The sequence below is a fragment of the Micropterus salmoides genome, unplaced genomic scaffold (genome assembly GCF_014851395.1).
Source record: "Micropterus salmoides isolate LMB-PRFRI ecotype aquatic unplaced genomic scaffold, ASM1485139v1 Ms_hic_scaffold_11, whole genome shotgun sequence".
NCBI lineage: Eukaryota > Metazoa > Chordata > Actinopteri > Centrarchiformes > Centrarchidae > Micropterus > Micropterus salmoides.
Window position 1 is genome coordinate 621,019 of NW_024040152.1, and position 27,767 is coordinate 648,785.

At 40.0% G+C, this 27,767-nt stretch overlaps 1 protein-coding gene across 3 annotated transcripts in view; it reads left to right on the forward strand.

Moving 5' to 3' along the window:
• adcy3a (adenylate cyclase 3a) overlaps positions 1 to 27,767 on the forward strand; it is a 77,035-nt gene that overhangs the window by 17,043 nt on the left and 32,225 nt on the right. For 2 of the 3 annotated variants that reach the window (XM_038710307.1, XM_038710308.1), the window contains 6 exons: positions 5,509 to 5,639; positions 12,686 to 12,797; positions 13,263 to 13,390; positions 20,371 to 20,529; positions 23,813 to 23,978; positions 24,190 to 24,309. In XM_038710307.1, the coding sequence (XP_038566235.1) occupies positions 5,509 to 5,639; positions 12,686 to 12,797; positions 13,263 to 13,390; positions 20,371 to 20,529; positions 23,813 to 23,978; positions 24,190 to 24,309 (816 nt within the window). The remainder of the gene's footprint in view (positions 1 to 5,508; positions 5,640 to 12,685; positions 12,798 to 13,262; positions 13,391 to 20,370; positions 20,530 to 23,812; positions 23,979 to 24,189; positions 24,310 to 27,767) is intronic. The other variant, XM_038710309.1, reaches the window with a different exon arrangement.

Consider the following 27,767-nt stretch of genomic DNA (forward strand, 5'->3'; position numbering starts at 1 on the left):
CACTCGAGCTGTGAGTCCGGACAGCTGTGACGAGTGGTAACGTAGCTGGTAGAGTTTTGCAACATAAACATCTAAAAACTGAAGTGCAACTTTGCTCTGTTTGGAACTATGAGCTGCACTTTATCAGAGCTGCTAAAGTTAATGCGTGTGTGTGGATCTGTGGGGAGATTTCTGCCTGATCAAAAGTGTTTGAGGTACAGAGTAAAGGCCAGGTAGACCTCTCATTAAATGATGACATTAGTCTCTTAATATTATGACTTTATTCTGGACATGTCAAGGAACACAGATATGTTGGAGAGATTCGGAATGTGCGGAAAGTTTTGAACATGTGCAGAAAACTTGCTGAAACACAGGATCTGTTAAAGTCCAGGAGTTTATAACTGAATTAAAATTAAATAATTTATCATTGAGGTGAAAAGGTGCCACAATCACATTTTAAGAGGTTACTTCCCCAAACAAAGATACAAAGAGGAAGGCAAACAAATCATGACTCAGCAGGGATGATATTAAATAGGTTGATCTACAGGAGGAACAGATCTGATAGCAACGCAGAGTGACTGTAAGCTGCATTGACTTATATTCTGTTATAGTTATATGTAGTTATAGAAATACAAATACATTTTCATATATTCAGCATTAAAGATTTCTTTAAAATAGTGTTGTCTCGTCCTGTCTCGTGTGTCTCGTCACACCCCTAGCTTATGGAGATAAATTTTTAAATTCTGGTCTACCAAATCCTTCTCTCCACACTCTAGGTGGTCATATGACACACTGATAGAATCTCCTAAAAGCTTTAACAGCTTTTAGGAGATTCTATCATCCTTCACCTTGGAAAGACATATCCTTCCTAAACTAAACATTTAGAAAATACTAAATACAACTTTTAACGTCTTTTCTGCAGCTTAACTCAAAGGAGTCTGTAGGTAGGTAGATTTATAATATAAAAATTTATAGAGCGAAATTGAGTTTTGTAACTCCCTTCTGCTACATAGCAGACAATATACATTAATAGAGAATCAATTATAAAAATGGTAAACAGAAATAAACTATCATCACTGGAGCAGTGCTGAGGATAAATTAGAGTTTAAGAGTCTGATAGCTTGGTGGAAAAAGCTGCTCTGCGTTCTGGTGGTGTGGCAGCAGAAACTTCTATAGCTCTTCCCAGAAGGCAGCAGGGTGAACAGGCTGTGGCTGGGTGGGTACTGTCCCTTAGTATCCTTTGGGCTCTGCATAGGCACCTCACCGATATCACAGGATGCTTTCTATTGCTCCTCTGTAAAAGCTGCCGCGGGAATTTGGCCTTCTTGAGCTTCCTCAAGAAAAACAGTCGTTTCTGAGCTTTCTTCACCACCGTGGAGATGTGAGATGTCCATGTCAGGTTCTCTGTGATGCTGATTCCTAGGAACCTGAAACTGTTCACTTGCTCTACCTCAGCTCCACTGATGGAGACAAGAGTGTGTGTCTTTATCTCCTCCTTCCTAAAATCAAAAATCAGCTCCTTGGTTCTGCTGACGTTGAGCATTAGGTTGGAGCACCACTCTGCAAGATTATGAATTTCCTCCCGATATAAAGTCTCATCGTTGTTTGAAATCCGTCCGATGATGGTGGTGTCGTCCGCAACAGAGTTCTCTTCATGTCGGGGGGTGCAGTCGTGGGTGTACAGCGTGAACAGGAGGGGGCTGAGCTCACAGTCCTGGGGGGCTCCCATGTTGAGCGTTAGAGTTGAGGAGGTGAGTCCGCCAATCCGAACTGACTGGGGTCTGTTTGTGAGGAAGTCCAATATCCAACTGCAGAGTGTTGCATTTAAACCCAGAGTACTGAGTTTGCTGATCAGCTTCATGAGGAGATTGGGTTGAATGCTGAGCTGAAATCCACAAACAGCATTCTGTTTTTCTCAAGGTGTGTGAGGGTTGAGTGGAGGACAGTGGAGATGGCATCCTCTGTGATTCTGTTGGTTCTGAAAGCAAACTGGTGAGGGTCCAGGCTGGCTGGGATGTTGTTCTTTATGTGCTGAAGAACCAGTTTCTCAAAGCACTTCATCAGAATGGGGGTGAGTGCCACAGGGCATTTAGCTCTTAAAGTTGAGTAGGTTGGAGGAAAGTTGAGTCTCTGCTCCCATTGAAACCCATTCCATTTTTTCACATAAACATATATATTAATATAAAATCAGCCATTACAGATATCAGCAATAAGAGTAATAGCATACATTTCATAAACAAGATGACTGATAAGGTTGTGTGTAAAGCACCCTTTTTGAAAACATGTAGTCTATTAAGACAAAGACATTAAAATAGTAGCTTATATTTTTATTATATATAATAAAACTGCTGCATGGGTGTAAAAGATTAATTAAAAATCTAAAAACTAAACTGAAAAAAAAATTCACCAGAAACATTTGCATCTGCATTTCCTCAGAGCTCTGACTGGATTTATGTTTATCATCATGAAGCTGCGGTCGCTCTGAGTAACTAGAGATACGAAACGGGTATACAGGTCTTTTTTCCAGGTTATTCCCATACAGACTCATCTTATGCTTTCCTATGGCATGACAACTTTTATTAAAACATTGTTCTATATTTTAATAATCAACTCTGGAAAGGTAGTTGTGACAGGATTTGATGTGATATAAGGGCCGCCTGCCTTTTCTTTATCTCAGCTCTGCTTTTCTCTTTCTCTCGTTTTGCTGTCCATTTCTTCTCCACACTGTTTGGCCACACATGCGACCAGTCGCGTGTGATGACAGAGATCATACATCAGGTTAAAAGCAACCGGGAGGCTGACGGTCTACAGGTCTGAGGGATCTGTAGACCGTCAGCTGCCCTGTGACAGATTCAACTTTTATGTTCTCTTTGACAAAAGTTTGCATGTCATATTTGGCGTGCGCACTCAAGTGAGAGAGGTGAGAGAATCGGACGCGCATGTTGTGTGGATTCATCTGCTATTAAAAAAGCTTGCTTTCTCATTGCTGCCGCTGGTTAAGTTGATAAGTAACGGCAGGCCAAAACAGCCCTCAGTCCGACGGCCAGTATGCAAGTTTAATCTCCACGGTGTCGTCGGTCAGTAGCACGCAAGACAATAGGCTTCACTAAAAGGCCTATTGTCGGGCCCGCCCTGAGCCATGGTTCTGCTCGAGGTTTCTGCCTCTTAAAAGGAAGTTTTTCCTTGCCTCTGTCGCCTAGTGCTGCTCTTGGTGGGAACTGTTGGGCTTCTGTAAATAGCATCATAGAGTACGGTCTAGACCTGCTCTTTTATGAAAAGCGCTGTGAGATAACTGTTGTTGTGATTTGGCGCTATATAAATAATTAATAATAATTGAACTAATGGACCAAAGAGCAAACACTGTGTGTAGGTAGTGCTCATGGGAGTTGTAGTATCGTAGTGTCACATTGCAGTTCGTTTGTTATTTCAGTCTTTTGACAAGACCACAATTTTTCAACACGCCAGAGTGGCTAGTGGGAGTGACTGTGTTACCCGCCACGGCCGAAATCCACCCGCATTTGGCGGGTTGGCGGGTGTTAATGTCAAGCCTTGGGTGGGACCTTTTATCAATCACATAAAGTTTGGTACAGATGTGAGCATGTACAACTTCCTGTTTCGTGGCGAATCACTGATATTCCACTCCAATCTACGGTCAGCCCAGGTCGACCAAAAATCATTTGTACAACATGTAATCAATCCAACTAATTCTCTATGACGAGTTCATTAAAGTGCGGAGTGTGTAAATCACCAAATATGAAAAAATAATCCAAAATGGCCGACTTCCTATTAGTTGTTGAGCTGCCTGGCGTGTGTGCAAAGTTTTGGAAGGTTTCGTTTTAACATTTAGGCCATCAAAAATTGGATATATTTAAAGAAACATTTCTTCAGTTATTGTTTTGGGGTCAACATACCATGACCAGGATTTGAACTGTCAATCTTGGGATTTACAGGGCAAGCACTTAATCACTGCACTACTGAGATACACTGGTTAAGTATTGATTTTAACTTTCTCTATTGCTCTGGTTTCATGGACATGAAATGCCTCCAAAGCACCAACAGAGGGTGCTCACAATGACCAAACATTCCTGGCACACCAGTGAAATTCACATGATGCGGATAGCCTATCAACGTGGAGATTGTACGTCAGCGAGGCTTCAGAGAATTGTGTGGAGAGGGCAAGGCAGAGCGGGCGATTGAAAATCTGCTGGCCGGCGGAGAGCTGCTAAATTTGGAGGAGAGGAGCAGGAAGAAGCGCTCCAGCTTTTGGACAAATAAACACCTGTTGTCGGACTGGATTATGCTCAACAACTACGCGGTTTGCTTGCAGGAGCAGCTCGGAGTAAACTGCTTTTTATTAAATTAGCTTTTTACTTTAGTTTTTAAGATTGCAACTTTGATTCATCTTCACTGGAGCTTCTCATTCCGTCAGATTCCGTGCACATCCTGTTTCAGTGTTGTTAGTGTCGTTTGGCACTACTTCATATTTATATAAAAAACAGACAAACCTGGACATTGCTGGGAGAAAATAAAGTGAGGAGGTTGAACTACCTGGTGAGTTCAGAAAACTAAAGAGAACTTTATTCCAGCTATCGTACTTTACTGGGACCAAGGTAGCACAGCATAGCCCTGATCGATCCAAACTCCATTCAGAAAACAAACATTTTAGAAGTTGTTGTCTTGCTGACAGACCTGACAAAGCATGAATTCATATGTTTAACAAATCTGCATCATATTGTAGTTATTCCGGCATCAGTTTTATGAGTTTATTGCTATTTAATCACATAAAAATGTTTACTTTGGGTTCATACAGCTGTAGTAATGGCGGGTTGTGTTTATTCGCGTTATTGCGTTGTGTGTGTGTGAAGACTCAGCAGTTGTCCAGCGATAAACCCCCCGCGAGGAGAGCGTTGCGTGGATTAACTTTGGTCTGAATGCCACTTTATTTATTTATTTATTTATTTATTTATTTATTTATATACACGTAAACATTGATTGCATTTAGAAAGACTAAGATACAAATTTAAAAACACCACAGCAAATCAGTGGGAACTGAACTCCACACAGGTGTTTGAAGTTGAAAGCAATTATCACTGCTGCCGGAGGGGGGATTCGAACATGGGTCTAAATGAAAAGAGCTGCATGGGAAACCAATGCTCTAATCAAGTCAGACAGACTGTGTACAAATGAAGAGTCCAAACTCTTTAGAGATGGTTTTGTAACATTTTCCACCCTGATGAGCATCAACAACTCTTTCTCCTGAAAGCAAAGGTTTACATACTTTTGCCACTCAGTGTATGTTTTAGGTTGCATTTGTGTGGAATTATAGAATATTCTAAAGGGTTCACAAACTTCACTGTAGCTTACTGTTGTCAAACAGTGTACAATTGATTATGTCTACAATAGTCATAATAAATCAAACTCCATAATTTCATATCACTGAAAGGGCAAAAGCTGTCTTTATTAGAGGCATTTTCTCTGTTTATTATCAGTAGCTGTGTATGATGTCCTCTGTGTCTTTGTCCCCAACAGGAACGTCTGCTGCTCTCCATCCTTCCAAAGCACATAGCTGATGAGATGCTTCAAGACATGAAGAAGGAGCCTAGCCAGAAAGAGATGCAGCAGTTCAACACCATGTACATGTACCGACACGAAAACGTCAGGTAACTTGGTACCTCTGTTGACGTTCGTGATGCTGTATGTCTGTCTGAATCCTGTCTACACACTAAAAACTCCTGGGTCAAAAATAACCCATTATGGGTTTTTATAACTCCTGGGTTAAAAAGGGACCAACTAATTTCTGGGTTATTTCAACCCAGAAAATTGGGTTATTCTTTTTGACTCAACTTCTGGGTTAAATACCTGAACCAAATGTTGGGTTAAAAAACAACAATATTGTAGTTACTATAACCCAACTTCTGGGTCAAAAGAACAACCCCAATATCTTGGTTGAAATAACCCAGAAATTAGTTGGTCCCTTTTTAACCCAGGAGTTGGGTCAAAAATAACCTAACTTGGGTTACTATGCCAGTATGCCTTATTTCAGAAAATAAAACTTTGTTTTACATTATATCTGTCACAGTGTGGTGCAGGCAGAAGAAGGAGATTTTTACTAACATCATTTTTATTGCATTAAATTAAACTCTCTATAAAAATAGAAAAATAAACAACTCTCAATTATTTGACAACATTCAATAACTGGCTTGAATTTAAGGCTTAAAGTCTTCAAACATTGGTTGTGTCATGTCATGTGAGACTTTACACGGACTTTAAACTAGTTAAATGTACATGGCAACCGCAGAATTTCCACTGTTAACGCTAGTCTCAACGTAGCAACTAAGCCATGGTAATTTTTTCAGCAAATGGTGCAAAACTAGCAACGGGGATATGGACACAGAAAAGTTTATGTTACATCAACACTGAAAATACTCACTTACCTTGAACACACAACGAAGTTGCACCGAAGAAGCACAGGCCAAAATGGATCAAGCGCGAAGCGACGGTTATTTCAAACCACTGTTGTGAAAAAATTCCAGAACAACTGCGGGATGGAGGCTATACATTCATGCCAATAAAGTTAATTTGAATTTGAGAGAGAAAAAGCCAACCCTATAATCCAGAACATGGGTTACTCTCTGAAAAAATAACCTATAATTTTAACCCAACACAACCAACCCAGAAAATGGGTTGAAGGAATAATAATTTTTAATTTTTAGCAAGGTGTTGCTGGGGTCTATCTATCTACATGGATCCTTGATAGGGTTCCAGAGACTCCCCAGTTCTCAAATTTTCTAATTAAAGACAAAAACATCACTGATCTTTATCGAAACTAATTATAGTGATTGGGGATCTTTGAAGTTGATATGGATCTTATGGCTCTGTCCCTTTTTTGTTTCCTTTCTCATCTTTCTTTTTTTTGGGGGGAGGAGGGATGGTTCTATGATTCTGATTTCAGCCTAATATCTACCATCTACGAGTTCACTGTTGGCTCTGGCTCTAAAGCTGATGCAACACCAGAGTATGCCAGGATAATAAGCAAGTGCACCCACTTTCACGCCTTGAGTCTCAGACAGTTTGTGACTAGAGTTGGAACATTGCTAGTACACTGTTCACATAAAAGGGTAGTGGATTTAGTGGATTCCATCCTTGTGATTGGATGGTAGCCCCACCCACTTTTCTTTTGGAATAAGCAGTAATTAACAGTTAAGACACTTATAGGATCTATATATATCTCTATATATCTATATCTCTATATATCTATATCTATCTCTCTCTCTAATAAATGTGTGTGTGTGTGTGTATGTGTATGTATATATATATATATATATATATATATATATATATATATATATATATATATATATATATATATATATATATATATATATATATATATACAAAAATGTGTATACACACACCCACACACCCACCCTCCCACATCTCATACATACACATCTCCATTTGAACTTTAAGCTGCAGAAAAGATGTTGACCTTTCAAAGTTGCATTTAGTGTTTGCTAAAAAAATGAGTTTAGGAGATGTGGCCTTCCAAAGTGAAGGGTTTTACAGCTTTAATTGAAAATATATGTACAAGCAAAACAATGCTGTGTCCAGCATTTGTGATCATATATTGCCCTCTCTTCGTGCTTTGGAGGCATTACATGTCCATTCAAAATCAGAGCAAGGGATAAAGTTACAAGCATTAGTCTTATAGTGTATCTCAATAGCACAGTGGTTAAGGGCTTGCCCTTCAGATTTAAAGGTTGAGGGCGCAAATCCCAGTCTCAGCTTGTTGACTCCAATACTGAACTGAAGTACAAAGTACCATGCTTTGCCATGAAAGAGGGAGTTATTATAACTTCGCTGCACATGCTCAAATCAGTACCAAACTCTGTGATTGATAATGGTCACACCCCCAACCACAGACTGTATATAAGAAATGGACGTAGTCATCGTGACGTCACCAGTTGGTTTGTGGACCGCTATTTTGAAGCCTCGTTTTTGCAACCAGGAAGTGCCCGGAAGTGACCATATTTGGACGAGACGGCGGAACTAACAGCTGTGTACGGAGCTAGCTAGCTTGCTTAGCTAGGTGCATCTGTAATTCTGTAAGTGCCCATTGTGGTTGTGTTTGTGTTGCTGAATCCATTTAATAAAGGTACTGTATTTGATTTACTAGAAAGTAGGTAGGAAATAGCAAATAAAGAGGGCGAGGGTGGGCATCCTTGTCTGGTTTCGCTATGAAGTGTGAATATTTGTGATGTGGTTATTCTAGCCATCGGTGAGGTATAAATGAACCAAACTTACAAGGGTATTAAATAGAAATGTCCAATTTACTTTATCAAATGCCTTATCAGAATCTTCAGAATCAGTTTTTTCTTTTGTTTGCTGTGATAAATTGATGATTGTTGTTTAATCATTTGTTTTAAACCTCTTCTTTAAGACCCTATTTGCACACAAAGTGGATGAGTCACAGGGCTGCGTGAAGTCCAACAAAACATACTGGTGATGTACAGTACTGTGCAAAAGTTTTAGGCCGGTGTGGAAAAATGCTGTAAAGTAAGAATGCTTTCACATAGACATGTTAAAATATTATAATTATCAATTAAAATGCAAAGTGAGTGAGCAGAAGAATAATCTAAATCAAATCAGTTTTTGGTGTGACCACCCTTTCAAAAGTATGTGTAAAATTTGTGCAAGTGTACCTTCAAAAGGTACACTTGCACATTGAAAAAGTCTCAAAAACTGCAAAAACAGTCCTGGCAAAATTGTACTATTAGGAACTGTAAACGTGATTGTAGAAAAGCTGTACGTAGATGGAAGAAATCAGCGCTCCGGGTCCACAATGTTGCCATGAAAGAACTACTACTCCTGTATAATAGCATGGTTAAAGAGGCAAGAGCATGCTATTTCTCAGATCTTATTTCTGCTCATCAGCACAACCCTAGAGTCCAAATAAGTGTAACTGTAGATCAGTTAGTAAACCCACCCTCTCCTTGTGCCTCCGTTGAGTGTGACGTGGACTGTGAGGAGTTTTTAATACACTTTGCTTATAAGGTGGATTTATTAAGATTAAGTATTTGCCCTAACCCTGCCTTCTTAGGTATTGTGCAGCCATTCCTGTACTCCTGGAGCCACTACACATCAACTAGGATGCCTGTACTTTTAGAAACTATTTCTCAGATGAGATTTTCGTTCAGCCCTCTTGACATTATTCCAACAAGGTTTTTATTTGAAATCATTGAGTGTATTGGCACACATTTGTTATCAGTTTTAAAACAGCTCTCTGTCCACTGGTTGTGTCCCGGACTATTTTAAAACTGCTTGTGTTCAGCCAATCCTGAAAAAAACCTGGCCTGGATGCCAGTATCCTTGACAACTATCGCCCTATTTCAAAACTGCCTTTTATCTCAAAGATCCTGGAAAAGATTGTATCCAAGCAGCTATTGGTTGCCATGGATTGGAATAGCACCTTTGAAAATTCCAGTCTGGCTTCCGACAACACCATAGTACAGAGACAGCCCTTCTGAAAGTCACCAATGATCTCTTATTGAATGCAGATGCCGGTTGGTGCTCTATTCTGGTACTGCTGGACTTGAGTGCAGCGCTCTATACTATTGAACACGGCATTCTCTTGGACAGACTGAAGCGCTGGGTGGGTATATTGGGAACTGTTCTGAACTGGTTTATTTTATACTTGTCAGATAGGACGTCTTTGTATTAACAATTTTAAGTCATCATATTCTCTTATTAATTATGGTGTGCCTCAAGGGTCAGTTCTTGGTCCAATTTTATTCTCTATATATGCTCCCCCTGGGTGAAGTGATTCACAGACATGGTATTTATTTCCACTGTTACACTGCTGATCCACAATTGTACATTCCTGTAAAGCCCACTGACCTGAATATGCTAAACTCCCTACAGGACTGCCTGGTAGATATAAGACTGGATGTCAAATAACTTTCTTCAACTAAACTCCATCAAAAAAATCTTGTTATTGGTCCCCAACACCTCGCAAAACAAATACTGCCACCTATTGGTCAGCTGTCGCAACACATCAAGCCTGTTTCAAGAAATCTGTGTTTTATTTGACAAAAATGTATGTTTTGAGCAACACGTAACTAAACTTGTCCAGTCTTGTTTTTATCAGCTCAGAAACATTGCTAAAAATCAGGCCTTTCTTTCTAAGTGTCAGAAATGCGGAAATTGTTGTCCATACTTTTATTTCCTCACATCTTGATTATTGCAACAGCCTTTTCTCTTGTCTTAATCATAAAACCTTAAAACGTCTACAGACTTTACAAAATTCAGCTACTTGGCTTTTAACTAGAACCAAAAGGTACGATCACATCACTCCTGTTTTAGCCTCTTTACATTGATTTTAAAATTTTATTGATTACTTTTAAGGCTCTCCATGGCTTGGCTCCTGGTTATATATTAGACCTTTCCGGCCGGGATCTTCTCGGGGTCGTCCTCTTCCTGTGTCTAGGCTTAGAACTAAAGGGGACCAAGCCTTTTCTGTCAGGGCCCCGAGGCTCTGGAACGACCTGCTCGAGGAAGCAAGGCTCTCAGAGTCAGTGTCTTCTTTTAAATCTCTTTTTAAAACACACTTTTATCAGAAGGCATATACTGATTTTATCTGAGTTACCTGTTTTTTCTTATGGTGTTTGTTTTAGTCCTATAAAGTTGCTATTTATTCTAGGCTTATGTTTATAGTAAATATTTTTTACTTGGGATTTTGTCCTCATGTATTTTATCTTTATAGTGGTGTTATATCTCTTTTGTTAAGCACTTTGTACTTTTGATAAGTGCTATATAGATAAAGTTATTATTATTACTTTGAGGAGTCCTTGTTCTTCATTATGCTCAAGATTGTTCTGAATCACATTCGCCGTATGTTTGGGGTTATTGTCAGGCTGCAGAATAGATTTTGGGCCTCAGATGCCTCCCTGATGGAACTGCATGATGGATAAGTATCTGCTGCAGCCAAATATTTTAAATTTTGACTCATCAGTCCAGAGCACCTGCTGCCATTTTTTTCTGCATCACAGTTCCTGTGTTTCTGTGCATAGTTTAGTCGTGTGGCCTTGTTTCCATGTTGGAGGCTTTTTGGCTGCAAGTCACCATGAAGGCCAGTTCTGACCAGACTTTTCTGGACAGTAGTTGGGTGTACCAGTGTTCCACTGTTTCCTGCAGCTCTGAGCTGATGGCACTGCTGGACATCTTCCGATTGCAACGGGAAGTAAACATGATGTGTCTTTCATCTTTCTTTGGCCGACCACTGCATCTACGGTCCTCAGCGTTGCCTGTTCCTTTGTGCTTCTTCAAAAGAGCTTGGACAGCACACCTGGAAACCCCTGTCTGCCTTGAAATGTATGCCTAGGAGAGACCTTGCTGATGCAGTATAATTATCTTGTGTCTTATTGCTGTGCTTAGTCTTGACATGGTACTTTTACTATTGACAGTAACTTGTGTACAGCTTCCTCACATTGTTAGCTGAGTTTAGATGTTTCTAACCCAGTTGTATTCCTCCTACATAGGGCTGTCATGGTGAAGTAATTTCCACCACTGCAATATGTTAGGACTCAACAGCCATGTATGCGGTAGTATCACATCTTTCATCAATGAAGTAATTTGGTGCCATATAGCATAGTAAGAGTGTCTGTCACCTCACTGCACAGCGAGCCGCTAACAGCAGCTTTATTGTCGGAGCAAGCTAACGTTAGCTGCTGGATGCAAGTCAACAACATGGCAAGCAAACTCCTTTTTGTAGTTTGACCGTGTCTTTTTCACACATAGCTATATCATTACCTTCAGGGCAGGTATATCAAGTCAATTTACATATGCAGCAACACAAGTGCGCGCCATGGTGCGGAGCTGAATGGCTGTCTGCACCTTACATATATTACATCAATTAAGAGATTTGTAAACGAGACTCATAGCTCTTTTTTTCCTCAGCTGACCCCAGGAGGGGCCCCATATTTATGTTATTTTATGAAGTGTAAAAATATATTTGGTTCATTATGAAGATGTGGCGGGACAAATAAACTGGGCCACCGCAGTCGAGGTAATTAATGGTAGACAATGTATCCCCTGGGATGAGCAGTGAAGCACTGCTAGAAACAGCCTTGTATTTGCAGTGTAAATTACACATCACAGGTGTCAGACATGGTGCTGATACATATGTACGAAAATTAGGGATTTTAACTGATGAATGTAACTGTCCCAAGATATGGTTTTTACACAAAAAAATCTATAAGGATTTATATGACCAAGATTGAAGTGTTTGTTTTGTGCCATTGATTAATTTAAACTGATTCAATGTTTGCAGTTCTCTTCAGCTCATTTTTGGTTTCTGAATCTTCTGTTGTGATAGGTATGTTTAAGCTTAAGTAATTATTTAAACTTAACAGAAAAGATGGCCAAATTTATGATATGACATTCTCTAAATATTGTGATAACGTGAAATAATGTGATGGCTTTATTGGTTTGACTCCCCCCTACTGGTGTAGGATGAATGGAGGCACTCCAAAACACCCAACTGGCGCTGCTCTGAAGTGATAGGCTGATCACAGATTCTAACTCAGATGTGTAACAATATGACAGATTACAACAGTGAAAATGTGCATGGGGGATACTGTTTATGTGACTAGCAGCATGATGTCAGTACTAATGTTCTGTCTTGTATCTGTCTCTTGTTGTTGTGCAGTATTTTGTTTGCAGACATCGTGGGCTTCACCCAGCTGTCGTCGTCCTGCAGCGCTCAGGAGCTGGTCAAACTGCTCAACGAGCTTTTTGCTCGCTTTGACAAACTGGCTGCAGTGAGTTTCACACTGTTACCTAACAGTGATTTCATGACATTTGCTTGTTCTAGTTGTTTAGACATTTAGAATTTATATCCATCTTTCATTTCAAATTATTATGCATAGTCACAGTTACGTAGGCAGAATTATCCGGTGGTCAAGACATGGCTGATAAAACCATTTTATTGTTTGTGTGTGTGTGTGTGTATTGTCCTTTTTCTCCCAGGGATGTTTGGGAGTAAGGACAATACACACAATACAATAAAATGGACAAAATCTGTGTGCATTAAAAACCGCTGCATGGTGTTTTGGTGTCTGAGAAGCCAGCTGGATCAGTTACTCAAACTGAAATTACAGAATGTTTCAAAGGCCACCCATTCCTGTGTTTTTTTTATAACTGCTAAAAAAGACAGATGGATAAGGATGTAGATATCACAGTTAGCTATTACCATCTCTCTGACTAAACCTTATCTACCTCTTCAGAAATATCATCAGCTGAGGATCAAGATTCTGGGAGACTGCTACTACTGTATCTGTGGGCTGCCGGACTACAGGGAGGATCATGCTGCCTGCTCCATCATGATGGGCCTGGCCATGGTGGAGGCCATCTCGTAAGTACAGGGATAAGGGGGTCATGAGCTGGAGAAAGCAGCCTAAGAAAACCGAAGTCAAACTCTGGTGCTGACCAAACAACTGCTGTCTAGTCCGCCTCGAACGGGTGGTCTCGGACTGCTGTCAGAACTCTGGAGTGGTTCATAACTGGTGTGAACATCATTTGAACCAATCACAGGAAGCTGTGCAAGGAATTACTGTACTATTAAAGGAGCCATATGTAGTTCTTCAATGACATTACTTGTTAATAAATCACTCTTTTACTTTTTGTCAATGGGCTGTAGCCTCACTTAGAAATGAACCACCGTAGCCCTGTGTGCGCTCCCGAGCCTCTCTCCGACTACAGCGACAACACCGCAGCTAACTAAATGCAGTCCACTAACACCACAAATCAACCAGCTCCCAGCACAACACTGATTCTAACACAAAATTTGCCGAACACCGAACAATTACATTCACATTTTTGCCTTTTTTTTTTTTTACCATTGCATAAATTAAATAGTCAAAATGTGCTTTTCTCTCAGTGTTTCTCACAGGATTTGGAGAGACTATGGTGGGTGGGTCAGAGGCCCAAGAGGGTCCTGTCAAGTAAATTACATGTGTCCATTTACTTATGTTTTATACTTTCTGTGAATATAATCCAATTAATCTTATTTCCATACTGCATAGACACCTTATTTTTAAGACTGGACTTTGTCACATGTGTATCCTTGCACTAAATTCCCACCCAATATGATAAATGTTGTATGTGGTTCTCGTATTGCGTAACATAAAGACTTCATAGCCTCTCTTCAGGTAGGACTCTCATACTGCAACACTTGTCTTTGTAAAGAGAGAAAATGACTCGCTCTGGTCCGTTTCAGTTACCATAAAGGCTTGAATATGTGTGCACTCCAAATGTAGGTGCAGCTAGCTTAATCGCCTTCTCAGAAACGAGTGACAGAAATACTCAAAGTGGGTCAGACCGTTTGTTGCCTTTTCTAAGAAGTCTGCCACAGATGGAGTGGATGTGCTAGGAGATAATTCAGCGGAACAGTGTCTGCAAATGCCAATTTTTGCGTCTTTCTTGGACACTTTAATTTAAACGCCAACCGGTTGCTAACGTTAGCCGGTGCAAAATACTAAGTTGTAACGTTATGACTTCCAAATTACTTCAACAGCAAACGTGATCCATATTACTATACTGTGGACCACCGGTATTATGTCAAAGTGCTGATTTAGCCTGCAAGAAAGGATGTAACGCTACAAAGCAAATGTGTTTATGCTAGCCTATAGTGATGCAGGGCAGGGGCAGCCAGCTAAGTTGGCAATGATCCACCGCAGTTTGCTTCGTAACGTTCAATTTAGATTTATTGTGGTTTTACAGATACCCAAGTACATAGCTTCTCCACTGTCTCAGTCGCTGTAACTTATGTGACCCACATAATATACAATAACGCAACATAATGCACAGGACAACAACACAGTGAAAGGACTAACGTTATTCAGTACAGTTACTTTACTTATTGCGGTCTAACTGTTATAAAGTGTGGTAACAATCTCAGTTATAATATTCAGTCCAGCTCACTAACCGTTTTGTTATCATCCAATACATTTAGCTGTGCTCACATTACTGAGCCTCCGGTGAAAGATACACAAATTGTAATGTTAGTTACTGAAAAGCAGACAGGCAAGCTAACGATGTATCTTGTCGGTTAAATGCAGTAATGTTAGTTACTGAAAAGCAGACAGGCAAGCTAACAATGTATCTTGTCGGTTAAATGCAGTAAATGTAACGTTATCATGTAACGACCATGGATTAGTTCAACCTCAAGCTGATAAAAATTTCATTTTCCGGGAGGATTATGCCAATAGGGCGACTGGCTGCCCTGTCTGAAAGATAACGTTACGGAGCCGAAAAGGGGTTTGATTTGATCTGCCTCTGATCCAGGAACATGTTTTTGTGAAAAGCCACAGCCACATGCCGGTGTTTCCGCATCTATTGTGGGATCTCTGAATGAACGCGGTTGTATAATCATACAACCGCGATTATCCGATTATCCTTGCTCATGAGTTCAAGTGAGCACACGCACGAGCACACACCTACTTGCAATCTTAAAACTGCACCGCTAGTGGCCACTGAAACATATTACCCCTTTAAATGTATTATTGTTGTTATTTATAACATTTCACATTTATCAGAAGATGTTTTATTACCAAGTAGGTTTTCACTGTTTTCCAGTTTGCATTGATGTTTGGTACATACAATAAACACATTGCGGAAAATTAAAAGAAAGATAAAGTACTTCAACAGTCAAGAACATAAATATAGAATAGAAAAAATTTAATATGAACAAATATGTACAATATATAAAAATAATTAAAATATATAATATTTATTCTTGATTAAAGGGCAGCGCCTGCTGCACCTTGTGTATATTTAACTTTTTATGTATTTACAGTTGAAACCAGAAGTTTACATACACTATATAAAAAGACACATATGCTTTTTTCCTCACTGTCTGACATGAAATCAGGCAATCACCTTTCCTGGTTTATGTCCATTGGGATTACCAAAATTATTTATATATGTTAACTGCCAGAATTTTTAGACTATTTTTCATTACTTTCTTCAAAGTCAGAAGTTTACATACAGTAAGATTACTATGCCTTTAAACTATTTTGGAAAGCCTGGATGATGATGTCATGTCTTTAGAAGTTTGTGGTTTATTGACAACATTTGAGTTAAGTAGAGACACACCTGTGGATGTTTTTTAAGGCACACCTGAAACACACTGCTTCTTTGTGTAACATTATGGGAAAGTCAAAAGAAATCAGCCAAGATATCAGGAAGAGAATTGTGGACTTGCACAAGTCTGGTTCATCCTTGGGTGCAATTTCCAGATGCCTGAAGGTGCCACCTTCATCTGTTCAAACAATTATAAGCAAGTATAAACACCATGGGAATGTCCAGCCATCATACCGCTCGGGAAGGAGACGGGTTTTGTGTCCCAGAGATGCATATCAACCCAAGAACAAAAGCAAAAGACCTTGTGAAGATGCTGGCTGAAGCTGGTAAGAGTGTGTCATTATCCACAGTGAAACAAATACTGTACCGACATAGGCTAAAAGGCCACTCTGCCAGGAAGAAGCCATTACTCCAAAAGAAACATAAAAAAGCCAGATTACAATTTGCAAATGCACACAGGGACAAAGACCTTAATTTTTGGAGACATGTCCTGTGATCTGACAAAACTAAAATTGAACTGTTTGGCTATAATGAACATCGTTACGTTTGGAGGAAATAGGGGGAAGCCTGAGAGAACCATCCCAACTGTGAAATACGAGGGTGACAGCATCATGTTGTGGGGTTGTTTTGCTGCAGGAGGGAATGGTGCACTTCACAAAATAGATGGTATCATGAGGAGAAAACATTATGAGGAAATACTGAAGCAACATCTCAAGATATCAACCAGGAAGTTAAACCTTGGGCTCAAATGGGTCATCCAAATGGACAATGACCCCGAAGCATACTGCCAAACTGGTTACAAAGTGGCTTAAGGATAACCAAGTCAATGTCTTGCAGTGGCCATAACAAAGCCCTGATCTCAATCCTATTGAAAATTTATGGGCAGAGCTGAAAAGGCGTGTGCGAGCAAGGCGGCCTACAAACTTGGCTCAGTTACACCGTTCTGTCAGGAGGAATGGGCCAAAATTCCTGCCAACTATTGTGAGAAGCTTGTGGAAGGACATCCAAAACGTTTGACCCAAGTCATACAGTTTAAAGGCAATGGTACCAAATACTAAAGAAATGTATGTAAACTTCTGACTTTGATGAAAGTAATAAAAAAAAAGTTAAAAATATCTTTCTCTCATTATTCTGGCATTTAACAAATATAAATAATTTTGGTAATCCTAACGGATATAAAACAGGAAAAGTGATTGCCTGATTTCATGTCAGACAGTGAGGAAAAAAGCATATGTGTCTTTTTATATAGTGTATGTAAACTTCTGGTTTCAACTGTAGCACGTAACACTATATATGCATTCATTCATTCATTCATTCATTCATTCAAGGAGATATAGGAGATATAGATCAAGGAGATATACATGGATTCTGTAACAGCCTGTTTTGTCCTTTACTAGCCTATTTGCAGGGACCAACTTGCATGTTTGCAATTTGGCCCGCTTCACTGATCCAATCTGTATGGCAAATGCAAACAACTGGTGGTATGATCTGTGATAAGACCATATGATGTCATTTTCTCTGAATGCCTGCATTATTAAATGATTTAAAACCAGCTGTTTTACAAGACGTTCATATGTGCTGCCCTCAAAAGTCTGCTGATATGTTCTCCAGAACAACACCAACATGAACTGGTGTATTATTAGGGCCCGAGCATGAAACATGCGAGGACCCCTATTAAAACTGAAGGAATTATTTTTCTGCAAAGTAACGGCATTTTTGGCGGCCTAAACATTCTCAAAAACTCACCAAACTTTGCACAAAATGCAACGGTGGAGAAAATGTACATGTCATATGGTTTTCGCACATTGTTGTGTTAAAATGGCTCACTAGCACCCTCTACTGAGCAGCCCCATTACCATGTTTCTCCGAAATATTTGTGGCAAATGTATCATGTCCAGACCTACAAAAAAGCCTCCTAGAGGGATGCCCTAAACTCAACAGGAAGTTGGCCATTTTGAATTTAACGGACATTTTTGCCAATTCACAGGTTCCGCACATTAACAGACTCCTAGAGAATTAATCGGATCGACTTCAAATTTTCGCTGTGCAATCTAAAGTCATTGACAATGAGAAGTTGTGCTATTTGTGAGTTTTCGTCGATGGGCATGTCCGTGGCAAAATCGATGATTCACCAAGAAACAAAGAAGTACCCCAATCGTGAGTTCGAATCCCGCAGCCGGCAGCAATGATAATTGGTTTCAACTTTAAACACCAGTTTGAACTTGATGAAGACAAACTAAAGATGTCTCCTAACTTAAAACACCAAAATGGTAGCTGAAAAGCTTTTTTTTTAAAGCAAATTCACTTTACCATCAACAAATGATCAAATTGTTCACCAGATGTCTTCCTTTATGGCTCGCTTGATTACAGTGCTGGTTTCCCAGGCATCTCTTTTGTGTTCTGTGTGCAGTTCAGTTCCCACCGACTTGCAGTGATCAGTTTCTTTCTAAATTAAGTTATAGTGTACATGGAATAAGTTTTTAATTTTTTAGTCGCTTTCTGTGTCTTCATGTTATAGTTACAGTTTTAACACTGGACTACACATCACAGAAAATATAACCGAAAGCAAAACAGTGCTGTGCCATGCATTTGTAGTCATAGATTGCCCTCTATTGGTGCTTTGAAGTATAACATGTATTCAGTTCCCACTGACTTACTGTGGTGTTTTTTAAATTTGTATCTTAGTCTTTCTCAATGCAATCAATGTTTACGTCTATCAGTGTTTCCTTAACATAGTTTATAGCTCTGTATATTTTATTTGACAACAGTGGACTAGACCTCAAATAAAATATATGCTTAACAGTGGTGTGCCAGGAATGTTTGGTCATTGAGCACCCTCTGTTGGTGCTTTGGAGGCATTTCATTTCCATGACAACCAAAGCAATAGAGACAGTTAAAATTGGTACATAACCAGTGTATCTCAGTAGCACTGTGGTTAAGTGCTTGCCCTGCCCGATTTCAAGATTGAGGGTTCAGATCTTGGCCACAGCATGTTCAGTCCAATACTGAGCTGCAGAAATATTTCTGCAAATACATTTCTTTTTTGACGGCCTTAACGTTCTTGAAAACTTACAAAATTTTGAACACACACCATGAGGGTCAAAAACCAACAGGACATTGGCTATTTTGGATTTAATATAGTCATATTTGGCAATTTACACACTCCTCACTTACAAAGTGCACCTAGTGAAGTAGTACATGCGACTTCAAATTTTTGCTGTGCAGCCTTATCCCATCAGTGATTACATGTTGTACAAATGGTGAGTTTTGGTTGACCAGGGCAGTCCGTGGCGTGGAGTAGCATGTCAGTGATTCGCCACGAAACAGAAAGTTGTTATAACTTAAGTGTAACTGCAGGCTGAGTTCTCCCCCGTCACCAATTTTTTTTAACTTGCTAAATCATTATTCCTGTTTGTAGTGTGGACAAATGATGTATATTTTTATGCTCAGCTACTTAAGCACTAACTAATAACACCAAAATGATAGCTGAAAAGCTTTTTTTTTTAATGGACATTTCTATCAACAAATGATCATATTGTGACTTCCTCAGACATCTGCTTCTTTAGCTCGCTTAGAGTATTTATTTTTTTTCCAAGCAGCTCTTTTGATTCAGACCCAGGTTCGAATCCCACGTCCGGTAGCAGTTATAATTGCTTTCCCACTGACTTGCAGTGGTCGTTTTCAAATAGTGTTTTGGAGGCATTTCATGTCCATTAAACCAGAGCAATAGAGAAAGTTAAAAGTGGAATATCAATGATTTGGCACGAAACAGGAAGTTGTTATAACTTAAGTGTACATTCTCACATCTGTACTAAATTTGACAGGTTTGGTAAAAGTCCTGCCCTGAACACATCTACAAGCTCATTCACTCATAGTCATAGCGCCACCTACTGGCAATAAGGAGTTACTACTTCTGTGCTGTGATGGACCAAATTTTTTAGGTTGGCCATGTCTAATTCAAAACTATCTCAGAAAAGTCACAAATTGATGATGTTACATTGTAAGTTTTCCTTCAACAGTGTATGCTTGGCATGGCAGCAAAGTACCATGCTGCACCATGACACAGGAAGTTGTTATAACTTCGCTGCACAAGCTCAAATCAGTACCAATCTTTATGTATCCAGGTAGAAATTTGAAGGGGATTTTGACTTTTAACCCGCCAACTGTATGCACTGGTTGACAATGCAAAGTCACTAAGCTCTATTTGATTCTGAAGCCACATTTAGCACTAATGTTGTGTACCAACCACAGGTATGTCCGAGAGAAGACCCAGACGGATGTCGACATGCGGGTCGGAGTGCACAGTGGTACAGTCCTGGGCGGAGTGCTGGGGCAGAAACGCTGGCAGTACGACGTCTGGTCTACAGACGTCACTGTGGCCAATAAAATGGAGGCTGGAGGGATACCAGGGTAAGAACAGGCATGAACTCCATGCAGTACCTTGCTTCTCATTGTTCCGAAGTTTAATTTACCATGACTTTTCAGAAAATCCTGACTTAATGACGTGAACTGAACCAAGCAACTACCAGTAGAATCATTATCATAAAGAAATATATGGTCAAAGGCGTAGTTTTGGTTTCAACATTGGAGGGGACACATATATCATTTTAACACGTTTCCTGCAATTCTGATGGGGGTTTTTTGCACCAAGTTGTGCCTTTTCTGCATCAATTTATGGTGGAAATGTTTTTATTTATATAAAGGTAAACACTAAATTCAGGCAGCAGGTGACAATTCCAAATCTAAAATGGAATGGAATATAATTCAGTGAGACTCTCAGGCGGTCTGTGAAGCTTTCAGAAAGGTTTATCCTGTAAATCAACATATAATATCACCCTGCTGAGTCAGCACACTAGCAGGCGTGCTTTAGTCTTCCCTCCTCTTTTGAGTTGTGTTTGACAAAGTAACTTCTTTAAATGTGCATGTGGCACCTTTTCACCTTAATGATAAATTATTTTATTTAAATTCATTTAGAAACTTCTGGACTTTAAAAGCTCCCGTGTTTCAGCAGGTTTTCTGCTCATGTTCAAAACTTTCTGCACATATTACCCACAAATCTGTGATCTTCTCTGACATGTCAAGAAAAAAAAGTTGTAATATTACGAGAATAAAGTCGCAATCTAATGAGAGCAAAGTCGTAATATTTTACCAAAATCTTCCTGTCCCAAACTGTACATTAGCTTGTTTTATTGCTCTGCTGATATGGGAGCTTCCCCTTTTCCCACAGACATAGAATGAGACAGGGAGGTGGAAAACGAAACAAAGTGAAAACACTTCTGATCAGGCAAAAATTCTCCCCACAAATGTTAACTTCAGCACGTCTGATAAGTGTGAAGTGCAGCTCACAGCTACTTCAGTGGGAAGCATCCTGGAGCAGAGAGACAGTCCCAAACAGAGCAATGGTGTCTCTGACAGGGGTGACCGAGACAGCAGCGACACAAAGCTGCCAGTCAGAGGAAAGATGCCACACTGCAGTCCCATCTTTCTACAAGTCTTAATAACAGGAGACAGCAGGTTGTTAAGTACAAGTCACTGATTTCTATTTGTAATATGCACTTTTGACTCATAGTCCGTTCATTTTCAATGATTATGGCATTATTTTGTCAGCACAGCGAAACCGTAGTGTCATAATTCTTGAAAACAAATGTGGCACAATCTACAAACAGAATATGATCAAATAACTTTGCATTCATTTAAATTCTGGTTTTCAAGTACAAGTTACTGATTTCTTTTTGTGAATCGTGATGTGTTTATTTGTGGATTTTTAATCTTTTTGTAGATCATGTTTTATATTTGCGGATCATAAGGAGGATCTATTTGTAGATTGTGTTTTGTGTTTACAAGTTGTAATATCTATTTGTGACTTAGTCTGTCCATTTTCCATAATTATGGCATCAATTTACCCACATACACTTTCCATGGAATGTGCCCACATCCTGAAAACATGGCCCTTTGGCCTGGCCTGTTTGAGACCCCTGTAGCTGCAGGATTGCAGGTCACCCACACAATGCATTGTCATTCCACAAGGCTGGTGATGATAGTACAGTAGCTGTCCTGCTGGTAAGCCTCTTCTGGCCTTGTCCAGCCCACTCTTGTATTGATGTAGGCAGCTCAGATTTAATTTTAGAGGTAAAAGGTAGATGACAAAATTCCAAATTTATCACACAAACACAAAAATCAAACCGTTTGTTTTACAGTGGTGTGGTGTGGGGACAGAGTGGACCCAAATGCAATCCTCAGGTTTAACTGGCTTTATTAAGGAAAGAAGGGGTGAGGGACTGGAGTTGAGGGAGAGGCGGATGCCAGGGAAATGCAGAGACCGCGAGAGAGACCGCGAGAGCACAGGGGAGGAGACACAGGGAGGCAGGCAGAGAACAGAGAAAACCAGGGAAAAAACAGTACCACAGACAAAAAGGGAGGAAAAAAAACAGGACACTCACCGTCAGCCGGGCTGCCACCACAACACCGTTGACCTTTGTGTGAACACCTTACTGTGGAAAAACTCAGCAAGTCCACCAAGCAGTGGTTTATTTATTTTACCAATCTTTTTCTACGTACCCCTTATCTACCAAAGTCAAAGACGTATCATAACAGTTGTCCATAGAAGTAGGTGTATAAAAATATCTGTCTATATGTCCAAGTTAAGTTTACAAGGAAGGAACAAGGCATCATATTACACTGCAACACAACAATGAACACCAATTGAATTAACACCCAATGAATTTAGGCCCAATATTCCCTCACTGACTCATTCACTGTGTTTACCAGCTAGTCTCTTAACGGTGCGTGTCTGCTGTTTGGTGCTGAGCAGGTAGTGTACAGGGGCTTATCAGAGCCTGAGAGAGGAACTTGTGGGTCATAAAACCAGTACAACAAGAGCATCTGACCATAACCTGACATGGCCATCTTACATCTCCATGCTGGGGAAGAAAGCTCAGAAACTGCAGTGATATTGGTGAGGTGCCTACGCAGAGCCCAAAGGACACTAAAGGACAGTACCCACCCAGCCATAACCTTTTCACCCTGCTGCCTTCTGGGAAGAGAGATAGAAGTTTCAGCTGCTGCACCACCATACTGCAGAGCAGCTTTTTCCCTCTAGGCTGTGAGACTTTTAAATTCATCCTAACTACTGCACCATGCAAACTAGTTTATTTCTGTGACTTATTTATCCACCCATCTAGCGTATATCATGCTTGTATGTAACATTCGTTTTTTTTGTGAGTATTATAAAGGGAAGTATAACTTCATCTCATTATACAACCCTTTGTTGTAAAATGATAAATAAATCTACATTGTCGATTGTAAAAGAGGCTGAAGGCACTGTAGAGCTGGTAATAAAATTATCTTTCACTAGAAGTAAAACATTTTATTAAAAAATACTGATAAATACTGTAAAGAATAAACTAAACAAAATAATAGAAATTTGCTTGGATGTTCATTCTTCACCAGTTTGACAAAAAAACTTAAGTCAAGATTTCTGTTTAATAGCATATAACAACATCTCATGGTCTTCATTACCACGTGTACTTTGCTCAGACATCATATGGTCTCATATGTTAGCACTGATGTGTCGACTAAGGAAAATTTTGCCTACTGTTGCAATTCAGCACTCTATATAAAAGCATCTTTGTAATGTATGAAGGGTCGATTAATCATCTGTCTAATCTTTGACCCCTCTGTATGTGTGGACCAGTCGTGTCCACATCTCACAGAGCACCATGGAGTGTCTACATGGTGAGTTTGATGTGGAGCCAGGGAACGGAGGTGACCGCTGTGACTACCTGAGGGAGCGGGGCATCGAGACCTACCTAGTAGTTGTTCCTAAAGGACCTGTGGGAAAGAATGGCATCAACGGTGTAGTGAGTCAAACCTGCCACACACCCACTCTGCATTTGGATATTCAAATATTTGTCTTATATTAAGCCAGATGATGCACAGGGAAGTGACATACTTCTTCTTCAAAATTAGATTTGAAAATGATTTCAGCATGTAAGAAAATATATATGTTCAGCATTCAAAATACATGGAAATGTTCTGCATTTAATTTCCTGTTTGACTGTTTCACATTAGAAGCTGTCTGTAACCTCTTCCAATGGAAACTCCCCGCTGTTGATTAACACCACAGAGTGTAACGGCAGTGTTAACACAGCCTGCACCACACCCGAGGAACCGGAAGAACTGGACACAAGGGTATGCAAGAAATCATTACTTGGAGTGGAATGTAATGTAGCAGGAGTGCCACTAGTGGCAGCCAGTAGGGCTTTTTATCCAAACTAGAAAATTAAACAATTTAAACATCTTTTGGTATCCACAGGGGGTTGTATAGTTTTTCTTTTTTTTTGCAGAAGAACATACATACAAGAATAATAGCTTTTTCCACACAGAAGGACAATATTATTGGCACCTTTTTAAAAGTTGCAAGAAATAACTGGATTCACCTTGAACTCGCCCGTCACAAGTGCCTGCAATCTAATAATTCACTTCAGCTTTATTTATATAATGACAATTTATAATAGAAGTTTTCACATTGTACATGCTTCCTTTATTCCCTAAAGGAACCTTATACAAGGTGAATAGGATTAGTCTAAGCATAGAATCTTGTGGAACTCCATGACTAACTTTGGCGTGCATGGAGGACTCATCGTTAACATGTACAAACTGAAATCGATCTGATAAATAGGATTTAAACCAGCTTAGAGCGGTTCCTTTAATGCCAATGAAATGTTCCAGTCTCTGTAATAGGATCTGATGGTCAATGGTATCAAATGTAGCACTAAGATTTAATAAGACCAGTACAGAGACAAGTCCTTTGTCTGATGCAATAAGGAGGTCGTTAGTAATTTTCACCAGTGCTGTCACTGTGCTATGATGAGCTCTAAATCCTGACTGAAAATCCTCAAATAAACTATTGCTCTGTAGAAAGTCACACAGCTGTTTAGCAACTGCTTACTCCAGAATCAGAGAGAGTAAAGGACGGTTAGATATAGGTCTTTAGTTGGATAGTTTTCAGCGGCCATTAGCTGTGTTGTTTTTACATTGCAACCAGGTGTGTGCTCATACGCGTGCTCAAAATCATGATCGAGCAGAATTTGATACGTGCAGACAGACTCACCAGGAGACAGTTTCTCACAACATGAGAACACAAGGGGGCGGCTGTGGCTCAGGAGGTAGAGCGGGTTGGCCGTTAATCAGAAGGTCGGCGGTTCAATGCGTGTCGAAGTGTCCTTGGGCAAGATCCTGAACCCCGATTTGCCCCTGGTGGCTGTTTCGCCAGTGTATGAGTGAGTGTGAATGTTAGTTTCCGTTTGAGCACTTGTATGAATGTGTATGACTGGTGGCAGATGTAGTGTAAAAGCGCTTTGAGTGGTTGAAAAGACTAGAAAGGCGCTATACAAGTACGGAGCAATTTGTACGGAGCATTTAACATGAAACAAATCCATGCATGAAAACGTTACATTGACTGCATTTAACAGACGTGGTACATCAGCGTTAGCTTGCTTCAGGGGCGGCTGTGGAGACCAGGTTGCCCGTTAATTGGAAGGTTGGCGGTTCAATCCCTGGCTCCTCCAGGCTGCGTGTTGAAGTGTCCTTGGGCAAGATACTGAACCCTGAATTGCCCCTGGCGGCTGTTCCACCAGTGTATGAATGTGTATGAATGGTGAATGCAGATGTAGTGTAAAAGCGCTTTGACTGGTGGAAAAGACTAGAAATATACAAATACGGAGCATTTACATTCAGCTAGACTAGCTATTACTAATAAGATTGTTGTCCCACTTTTAGACCTCCAGTAAGTAATGTAGTGAATGGGTCTTCTACTGCTAGAAGACAAGCGCTCTGCGAGTAAACGGCAGGTGCTCTATGGATAGTAACCATGGCAACAGCTTGTGTGTGCTACACAGCTGTAGCCTATTTGACTTAATTTAAAATTATAGGCTAAATAACTTTACCTGATAGACCGTCATCTAGTTTTGGGGGATGCCGTGCAAATTCCCTCCTGCTGATGTCCTATTTAGAAAACAGTAATAGATTCTGGAAACCCGCAAATGGCGAGGATCAGTCTCTCTTTCAATGATTTGTGCTCCCTATGTCGCGTACAAAAAGTTCAAGACTATTAAACTTTGGTGGCACTTCACCTCACTAGCAGGGACACTTGCTACTGAGCACATACTGTTATGCTGCTCCCTGATAAAAGAAAAATGTTTCTGCTGATACCTGTTCCGGGAAAAAAACAGATGTATATATGTTGACCTGTTGCTCAGAAGGTACCAGTTATGATGTTACGATCGTGGCTCTGGACTCTGATGGTAACTTGTTTTAACAAGCTAGAGGGGATTGTAAGAGGCACTTTATGAGAGGTGCTGAAGATAACGTGTGTGGATTTGTCGTGAGATTTCTGCCTGATCACCGGTGTCGGTTAGTTTTGTTTTCCCTCAGCATGAGCACCTCCTCGTCTCATCCAGTTCTGTGTCTGTTAGATGGTCGAGGGAAGTCAGAGTGAATCAGTAACATAATGCAGTATAGGGCATATAGTAAAATATTATGAATTCTCTTTAAATAGGCTAATGACGTTAGTCTTGTAATATTACGACAAGGGATGGGGATTGAGACCCGGTTCCTAAAGGACCCGGTTCCAAAATTTCTCAAAACCCGAAAATCAATAAGGTGATGATGTAACGTTATGTCTCGAGCGTCAAATGTGATTTAATTTGAAATGCAATGGATAAGAAAATCATCAGGCTGCAGTCTCTGCCTGCTCTCTGCGGGCTCCTACACACACACACAGCGGCAGCAGAGCGAGAGGCTGCGCCGTCACGGTGGAATACGGTGAGTGTTAAGTTAGCTCCAAACTACTGTAACGTTAGTTGATGACAGCGACGCTCGTTACTCTAGGTACGTGCAATAAAACCTTCACAAGTAAAAAGACAATACTTTCTCAATCCACCTGTCTGTAAGGTAACGTTAAACATGTAGAAATGGCTAGCTAACGCTAGCTTGGCATTAGCCAAATGTTAAAAACAAGCTGAATAGAAAGCTGTCTGTCTGGAGCACAGACTGGTCTGTAGTCTTAAAAACTCAGCTGCTGGCTGAGACAAACCAGCCGCTCCTCCTTCTACCTGGTAACTTACCTGCAGCCAGCGAGAGAGGAGGGACTGATACAGACTGATGTTGTTCTTTCTAAACTCACTCACTACTTGTGATGTCAGATAAAGTTATTGAGTTAGTTGTTGTTGTAAACATTAATGTTGCTGCTATAGAAACAGCATTTAGCTGTATTTAAAATATTAAATTAAAAACAACCAGGCAGTTAATATGCACCCTTTAATATATGTTTATTTATCGCAAGTGACCTACCTCATGCCCCTTGTAGAGGTCGACCGATATGTTTTTTTTTCACGCCGATACCGATCTTTTGAAATCCGGGTCGGCCGATGGCCGATTAATGCTGCCGATTTATTATTAAATAAACAAAACGGGTAAGAAGAAAATAAACTGTCAAATATACTTTTCAATGAAAAAATAAATAAAGTTTAAAGTTTTTAGTGCAATTTACTTAGCAGCTCCATCTCCTTGTTTCTGAGGGAAGGAAGATTTGTAAAAAACAATACAAAAAGGAATGTGAATAATATTATATTTAGTTTCAATCCAAA